This window comes from Vicia villosa, linkage group LG2 (assembly GCF_029867415.1).
Source record: "Vicia villosa cultivar HV-30 ecotype Madison, WI linkage group LG2, Vvil1.0, whole genome shotgun sequence".
Classification (NCBI taxonomy): Eukaryota; Viridiplantae; Streptophyta; class Magnoliopsida; order Fabales; family Fabaceae; genus Vicia; species Vicia villosa.
In genome coordinates, this window is record NC_081181.1 from 91,379,510 (window position 1) to 91,388,859 (window position 9,350).

A 9,350-nucleotide genomic window follows, 5' to 3' on the forward strand; every position below is an offset into this window, starting at 1 on the left:
TAAATTAAAAAAAAATTATTATAATACAAAATAAAATTATAAAATTATATTTATTACAAACAAAAATTATCAAAAATAAACCTAGCAAAAATATGTAGTTAAATATCAGTACATTCGCATAGATAAAATCATTTTTATGTTAAACAACAATTATTTTTAACCTTAATTTATAAGTGTTTAAAAATATTAAATAATTTTAATAAATTATATAATGTTTCTTTCTATTAGAATAAAAAAATATTATTATAAAGAATAAATAAGTCTTGGTATTTTCTATACATTAACATAACATAGAAAAGCTGTTGTAAAATAAAAGTTATTAATAAGCAATGTTAGATATGGTATAAGTTCTCCGCCCTTGGAAGCTTCTATTGTTTGAGAGAAATTTTCTTCAAAGAACTGCATTAGCATAACTCAGAAAATATTAATATAACATAAATAACTTTTTTAAGAGAAAAACAAAGATTGCAAGCTAGGAAATAACTTTTTGACTCAGATATAACACTAACAGTGTTATTAATAGCAGATTGTAGAAAATTAAAGATCGCCAGAAATCCAATATGAGAAATAACGCGGCCGATATGAGAAGAAATAGGGAACAACATAGCAGGTAAATATTGGAAGCCGATGTGAAGTTGAAATATAGATAGTTGTATATAAAATAAAGCATGTTGTACACAATTAAAAGCTGCATAAATATGAATTAAAAAAGTAACCAACATAAAACTAAAAATTTCAATTTTTCAAACAACTAATAAAGCAGGGTGCATAGTTGCATACGAATGCTGAAAAAATCAAATCATCCAGATGGCAAAGACGCCCTCTTCTCCCTCCGTCCCTAATTGTGAGCCTGTTTTTCAATTCTCACATAGATTAAGAAAAATAGGTAGTGTATTTTGTCTGTCCATTATGTTTATGAATGATCCTAAAATAAACTTATGCATATGAATGTGTTTGGCTATGACTTTTCATCCTCCAAGATATTTATTTACTATGGATAGGTTTGAAAAAAATGTATCTATAGTAATTTGAAATAGAACTTATATTCATGGAAAGAAAATTAATAACTAAAAAGAACCGAGTATAATGTAATTTGAATAAAATTAACCTGCACAAGCTCATCAGAGCGCAAGGCACATAGAGGCATATGGTCATCCTTAAGTATACGAATATGAGCCTCAGTTTCACTGCGCATGGTCTGAACAATCTGCCCGCTTTTTCCAAGAACACATCCTATCTGATCAGCCGGCACTAACAGCCTAGCAGTCACTTGAGGACCGCATTCTTCCTCCTGATCACTGTGTAATTCCTCAGCAACCACTCTATCATGAATCTTAAACAAAGCATCTTCCGCATGAGACACATTCTTACCACCATCATCAAGAGCATTCGTCTCGCCACTCGAACTATATACAGTAACAACACACTCGTCACAGCATCCTGCCAGCATAATTCCGCAATCACAAATATCCCTGTCATTCAAGCCCATACGATTGGGCGACAACACGGAGATGTGACTCACCTACAAATAGCATTGACGTGTTTATGCGCTTTCATATAACATTTTGAATCTATAATGAATCAAATATGGAAAATATGACACCTATTCTATAAAGTAAGAAGCAAATATCTCGAATCGTATTGGGATCCCATTCCTTAAATAATATATACAGATTGAGATAGATACAAACCAATGCATAAAATTTCCAAGGAGTGAGCAAATAATATAAGCATTCATTATAACTGGTTTGTATTAATGTTATAAACCATTCTAAATTACATATTGGTCCGGAAGCTTTACGGGCGGTATCGACGTGAAGTAGCAACTCTGAAAATAAAAAAAATTCAAAAAATACATTACCATGAAATCTTACTTAAAAAACAAACAAAAGCTGTTTTTCAAATCCATGCTCATTTTTGCCAGCAAGTTACATTTTGTAATTAGAGGAGAAGGGTTGCTACAATGAAACTCAGAATGCTCCGAATGGATGCAAGTTATACAGAGGAACTTAAAGAAGCCAAAGACCAGCTAGAAAAAGGCATTGAAGAACTTACGTGGCGTTTGAAACTTGAGAAGCATTGAGATCAGATGTACATCCCCGACAAAATGCAACAAAACAAAAGTGCCTCTGTCAAATTATCTATAATCGGGAGAGGAAAATAAGTAAATTATCTTCAAACGAAACAAACAATTAATAATATATAATCAGTAAATGCTTACACTTACAGTTTAATTTAGATGAAGCTTCAGCATAAGCCAATTTCAACTGCACTGTATAATTGTGAATTCAGTAACACATCTATGCACAGTCCATAAGAATCATGATAATCAAGAAAATCTGAATAGACAGTTAAGTAAACCTGAACAGACAGGGCATGGAAGGAAAAAAGGATTATACTTATAACAGGTAGCTTGTAGTTGGATCATCAGCATCCAGTTGAGATTGTTGCAGTGACATCAAGACATCCATGACCTAGTCAATGAAGAATGAAAATCATATATTAGCACGTAAACACAAAACATGTTAAAATAAATTAAAATCACCTGAATTAGTGCTTGAGTTTGCATAGGTAGCTAAACCATTATGAATGTTGGTATTATGTTAAATGATACCAAACAAAAGCTTAGACTCAAATCATGTAATAGAGACCACTTAACCAAGTAAGGAATTTGCATAGATAGCTCGAAAGTAAAAACATGCCATAAAAAACTATATTGCAAAATCCAATTGAAGATGCTATATTAAAAAATGACATACTGTCATGTCGTTGCTAAAGTGATCTCAAATGCTTAATCAAGTGAATAAACCCTAAATCCCCAAATCGAAACAAAATCTTCAGAGAAATAAAAACACAAAAACGTGAGTACCTTCACTAAGTTTCGTTGTACATGAGATGTGCGAGATATGAAGCATTCTGAGATTCGATAAACCAAGAGCATCTGATAAACTTTTTCGCAAAAGTCTTCAAATCTTCGACTTCACCTTCGATTCAAAACATTCACCGACGAGATGTTGAATGGATTTGCAAAGAGATGACGGCAATGAAGAAACTGCTAGGGGTTTGAAGGATGAAGAAACTGCTAGGTTTGAAAGGTAAAGTGAGAGCAGAGAAAGAGACAGAATATGTTGAAAAGTGAGAGAAATAGGAAAATTGAAATAAAAAAGTTGGACCAATCAGATAGGAACACTTGTCACATAGAATGGGAAAAGTAGTAGAAAAAGGTACAAACTTTGTGTGTATTTAGTTGATTACGAAAATGCCCTTTTTTCCTTTGTAAATGCAAATTGAGTAAGGGACAAATTGGTAAGTTTGATCAATTGATTAGTAATTGTATGATTGTATGATGATAGTAGAAGTAGATGTATACAACCATGATCTGGATCCCAATTTAACACGTCATCATATTATTGTTAAGATGATGATCTACTAAAATAACATTCTTATAACTATGATTCTACTCAATATTTATAAGACACTGAATTAATATCGTATAAATAGTTTATTGAATTTAGTTCATTTATATATTAAAATTAATAATAATTTTAACAGTTAATTAAATTAAATATTTTTTAGTTGAATTAATCATATGTTTAAAAGGTGTACGACGTCTATAATATGAATATATAAGTTGTGAATAAACTTTAAAAATCCAGATAGTACACATTAGGAATGAGAAATGCACCTAATTGTCGCTACTTTTTTCGGAACAGACTAATGTTTTAGATCTGCACTGTTTAAATGTTAGTCTAATTCCATTATTTTTTGTTGCAGACTTTTACACACACAAACATTAAACATAAAATTTTATAATTTTTAGATTTAAAAGGTGCAATATCCGCGAGTTCGCCCCGTCCTCGTTTTTTGCGGGTCGGTCAAAATTTTATGTCTGCACACTCAATTATGCCGTCCTGTTTTGTTTTTTTACAAACTTTTGCAGGCGTGAGCATTAACATAAAACTTTATAATTTTTAGACTTAAAAAGTGCACTATCTACGGACACTCCCGACCCGTCGAACACACCCATTTTGCCTGCACTTTTTCGCAGAAGAATAAAGATTTTAGATCCGCATCATCTTATGTCCACCCCGGCCAGCTCCATTATTTGTTGCATTTTACGAGAAGTAAAATTATATTTTTCACTATATAACTAAGAAACAAAATTTCTTCTCTAACAATCCAAATCAAACATCTCAATGGTTGTATCAAAACCCAACCTAACCACTTTAGCATAATCTCCATTTAAGCATTAAGCATATCATCTCATAATGTAAATTTTGATTTATGACTAAAATATTTACTAACAACAATTTCATCAATAACTTTAGCAACACGGCCCCATTAAAGGGTTTTAGAATGATCCATCCCAAAATTTTGCACATTGCTGCTAATAAAGCCAGAATAGAAAGCTATATCATAGGAAAATGATAGTTACATATCTGGATAATTTGAAACGATAACAATGTCGATGGTGTTAAAAAAACATACTGTGTGCTAAAACACAATTTAAAAAAAAAATGGGAAAGTTTTGAGGGAGTTTGAGAATTTTTCTAATTTTTTTACATTAAAGATGGAGCAGCTGGTTGATCTCTCTCTAATTGAATTTAATATTTAGTAACAACACTCCATACATTTAAAAACAAAAATAATTGTTTACTCAATCAAAATTCTCTTCAAGCAAAAATAATTCTCATTTTGTTTCTGGATGTGGCATAAAAAGTCTTTCAAATTCTAAATCCAAGTTAGTTATAAACCTCAACAATGGTCACTGAACCTTCATATCTTCTTTATTTGTATAAACAACTTAATTAAGTCTTTATAACATTGAAAACAGCTTAGAGATATGTCATAATAAACTCTTCCAAATAGTTTCACAAGTCAATCCAAACAACTCCTAGTAAAGAAACTTGATTAAGGGTGTGTTTGAATTAGCGGTTGACAAAATTGATTCTGAATTTGGTAAAATGGATTTTAATAGAATTGAATTGAGCAGAATTGATTTATGTTTGGATACATTTATATAAAAGAAAATTGATAAATAAATTTCAATGTAAAAATCACCTAGAATCAATTCTGAAAACAAAAGCTACAAATTCTAACTTAAGTAGAATCAATTCTAAACACATAATCAATTCTACTTTAAAAAAACCAAAACATCAAAATCACTCCGAATCAATTATACATCTCTTTAGAATTGATTATGAGTCTTGTAGAGGTGGAACCAAACATGCACTAAATAGAAGATACTAAATAGAAGATACAGAACAATAACAAACTTTATTAACTTGGAACTGAAGCTACTACATCAAATAGTGCTTATTTTATTTATCAAGCACTTAAGCTAATCTTAACTTATATCCTTCTGATGTAGGATTTCCACAGCATATAAAAATACCAACTATAAACAAACTAAGGAATGACATTCGTTATTTCGTGTCTGCAATGTAACAAATCAAATCTCAAATGCATTTATTGTTAAAAGACTTCCAATCTAGCTATGTCTATTGTTTGCGTAAATTCATGGACAAGTTGTTCTACACCAATTAGTGAAGGGTATAGGACCAAAGCGAAGCCAGAAAAAGAACCTTGTCTCAGCTCTGAAGAAATTGATGTATCCGTTAAAACGAACACATTGCATTCCAACCAAATCCATTATCGAAAATGCGTAGAACCTTCTTCCTCTGTAAAACTTACAAGTTCTTAACCCTGCCCTTTGGGAGTAAGAGATACCGTTTAATTGCAAGAATGAGAACCCAGGTAGTGGCGGAGATCTTTTCCTTGATCATCAAGAGCAGTGCCGAGCTCAAAACAGTTTTCAATATCTGAGCATGTAATCCTTTAAAATAGCCCAAAATGCCCTCCCTTTGCCATATTCCGTAGAGAACACTGGACACAGTTTTCGGTGTTCTAATTTTTTTTCCGGAAGTTTCTTCATCCGCTTCTGCAGCTTGAATGATGACTTTGCACCTACACAAAGAAAAAAAAGGCTCTCAGTTGTGCCCTGAAACTAAGTTCACGGATAAAAACAAGTCGGACGGAACAATTGTACACCTGATGGCAGGATATGTTAGACAGGTAGCAATACTCTTCGAAATTGCACCTAAAAGAAAGGCCATAAACGCAGATAGCGATGCTGGAGATACTCTTTTATCAGCGGTTTTTTGTTTATTCTTCAGTACTCGCTGTTTCAGCTGATCAAACACTGTATACTGTAGCACCATAAATTTCAAAATTAAGCTATATCGATCTTAGATCCAGCCTTCCAAATACAATGTAACTTATAAGTTTAAAAAAGAACAAAAACGATGGTTATCGTTGATAGAAACTAGCTTGAGCTACCTGAATTGCAGGGTTTGTGGTCAGAAGCAAAGAAATGCTAAGGCCATCAAATATATCACTCCATGAGCCTTCTGTAAGGGTTTTTAATAGTCCTTTAGACTTTCCAAAGGCACTTGTCTGCATCCTTGAAGAGGCTGTATCCAGGGGCTACATAGTCATCAATAAGATACTCTTGTATTAAACTTACAAAGTTCGATTAAAATATATTCACTCATACACAACATAACAAAGAACAAACCAATAGTAATATATTTGCAGATAGTGACAAATAGTTGTAACCGTAAGAGAGTAGTAGATGTGATCGAAACATTATATTTTGAATGCACTGCTAAAACTAGTAATAGGTAATGCTACCACACCTGAGTTGTAATGGCTGTGACAGCCCCAGCAGCAGCGGCGATTAACAAGTTTGCTCTTGTTCCAATGGATCTATATCCACTTTTTTCCAGGTACAGCCTTTTAAAGTAACTGTAGCCATAGAAGTAGATAAACTGTGAAATGAAGGATTGAAGATTCTTTGTTCCAAGGCCTTGGTAAAGGGAAAGCACCTGACCCTTAGATACTGCCTCCCATAACACATCAGAGAGATTCCTGCATAGGTAAGACAAGTACTTCATTAATGCTATCAATTGTGGATCGTGGAAAATAGAGGTTTGTTCAAATTCTGCTATGCTACGATGCTAAAGAGTAAAGAGTATCATAGCCGCTAATTGTACTGAAGAATGTATTGCCAAACAATATCAATGTGTTCATATTCCACTACACCATAGCGCAACCTGCATACTCAGCCCAGAGACTTCTGATAACTACTGAATCATATTTTTGTTTATCCAACTAAACAGACAGACATGGCGAAGGCGAACATACTTATTATTAGTAAAATTTGAATGCATCACACTTCATTCCCACGTTTAATTCACTCAAAACAACATAAAACATAACCTCAATAATCAAAGGAAAAATCACTAACTATTCATTAACAAACCTCAATCATTCAATTGTTCGTTGTAAGACGTAGTTTTCCTCTATTCACTAAAAAAACAAAACGACATAAAAACATGGACATCTAGTTTTGCACGCCTTTCGATAAGTAAATCTAACGCTAGTCATCAAGTGTCCCTTTAAAAAGGTTTCTTTTGTTTATTTAAGAATTGAGAAATGCAATTCAACTCATTCAAGAATTTGATTGCGAAAATCAGAAGTATAATATAAACCAAAGTTAACAGCATTCCATTTTTCAATGTCCACACCGATACACAATAAAGCACGGCACTTTTAGGATAAGCTGTGTCTTCAGGTCAAACATGTGTGCAGGTGTCTGGCACTCGCATGACAAGTGTCCGATGACTCAGACAAGCGCCCCGAAAATAAACTCAATTCTGCTTTACTTTGATATCGACACAACTCAAACACATCTATGATAATGATGGGGCTTGTTCTATTTACTTCCTACAACAAAAATATATTTCAAAAGTAATAAACTACGCATATTAATTAGCAATACATCTCAAACTACACACACCTTGGATAGTTCACAAAAAAAGAGAAAGTTATGCTCAAGGTTTTAAATAATGGTCAAGGCCATGTTGCGGTCGCATAGAGGTTTTTGCGATTTCAATCAGTACAGGTCTTGCGACATTGATTGCAGTCGTCAGCTCGTCGCGTTATGAATTAACCATAATTTGTTCTTTATCACAAAAAACAGTGAATAACAGTATCGGCAAGGTTTTAAATAACAGTCGAGGTCGCATGCAGTCGCGTAGAGGGTTTGGCGATTTCGATTGGTACAGGTGTTGTGACGCTGATTGCGATCATCGCAGGGTAAACTAACCACAACTTGTTCTTTATCACAAAAACGGTGAATAAACGGTATAGGTGTAGTGACGCCGATTGGATGCTGAGTGTGATTAACCCGGATTTATCTTTATTACAAAAACGGTGAAAAACAGTATCGGTATCGCCATCTTCTGATTCTGTTTTGTGGCGACATTTTCGCGGTAACCGACTGGTTTTTAAAACCTTGCTTATGCCAAAAAAAAACAGGGATTTGAAATTTTTAAGGCATGGCAATTATGCAGAATGAAGAACTATAATACAGCAACTCAATTTCAAAAGGAACTCTCATTTGTTTTCGGATACAAACAGAGCATTTTAAAAAAAGTGGGAAAAGGAATCCTTTCCCACCACGTCAAAGAACTACATAATAATAGATAAATAAAACTCAATTCAAAATCCACTTTTTTTTTCTTTCTATAGAGGAACAAAACAAAAAAGAAACAATTTTTACACCACCAAAATCCAAACGATCAAAACCCCAACAATCGATAATAACAAGGTCGAACCCAACCCAAGAAACCAAAAACACGATCAAAATCAAAAATCAACGCCAAATCAAGAACAAAAAAGCGATTTCAACAATAAGCGGTACAAGGATCAAACGTGAAGGGAAGATAGACATACTTGTACTTTCGATTACCATGAGAACGTGCCTCGGCTTGATACTTAGTCTTGCAGGTATCAAGCGGGTAGAGAATTGTAGAACTGAGCAATGATCCTATAGCTCCAGAAGTGGCCTCGGCCAAGGATTCCAGATCCACGTTCATCTTCTTCTTCTCTTACGTCTTCCCACCGAATCAAATGCCAAGGTGGTGGGTAGGTGTAGTATATTAAATAAAATATATATATACAACACTATATATATAGTTTTTCTTAAATAATTTGATTAAATAATTTGATTATATTTTAATATTTTATATATATTATTTAAGACTTAGTTGATTTTTTTTATATAAAATAAACACGGTATCTAACTATCTAACTATATTATTTAAGATTTAATTCATATAATAAAAGTAATAAATAGTTTATCATATAATAGGAAAAATAATATTGCTAAGTTGACTCATTTAATAGCTATGATAATCAAAATAAATAAATAAATATTAAATTTCAAAAAAATATTACTGTTGAAATGAATATGTAAAATAATATTAATAGTTAGTTGGTTTAGT

The 9,350-nt window shown here is 32.7% G+C and overlaps 1 protein-coding gene and 1 long non-coding RNA gene across 4 annotated transcripts; both read right to left on the reverse strand.

Moving 5' to 3' along the window:
- Positions 1-235: 235 nt before the first annotated feature.
- On the reverse strand, positions 236-3,106 carry LOC131646411 (uncharacterized). Of its 3 annotated transcripts, XR_009297477.1 has the most exons (7): positions 2,870-3,106; positions 2,362-2,474; positions 2,228-2,272; positions 2,056-2,141; positions 1,781-1,828; positions 1,109-1,440; positions 241-399 (listed from the first exon to the last, which is right to left on the reverse strand). It is a non-coding gene; the product is annotated as an uncharacterized LOC131646411 (long non-coding RNA). The 3 variants fall into 3 exon arrangements; XR_009297475.1 differs by having other exon boundaries at positions 236-399; positions 1,109-1,828; XR_009297476.1 differs by having other exon boundaries at positions 237-399; positions 1,109-1,828; positions 2,400-2,474.
- Positions 3,107-5,258: 2,152 nt separating this feature from the next.
- On the reverse strand, positions 5,259-9,004 carry LOC131651635 (peroxisomal adenine nucleotide carrier 1). Its single transcript, XM_058921303.1, has 5 exons — positions 8,800-9,004; positions 6,699-6,930; positions 6,340-6,486; positions 6,052-6,209; positions 5,259-5,967 (listed from the first exon to the last, which is right to left on the reverse strand). Exons 1-5 carry the CDS (start codon positions 8,940-8,942, stop codon positions 5,691-5,693), a joined length of 957 nt encoding a protein of 318 aa, XP_058777286.1. The 5' UTR covers positions 8,943-9,004; the 3' UTR covers positions 5,259-5,690.
- Positions 9,005-9,350: the final 346 nt, after the last annotated feature.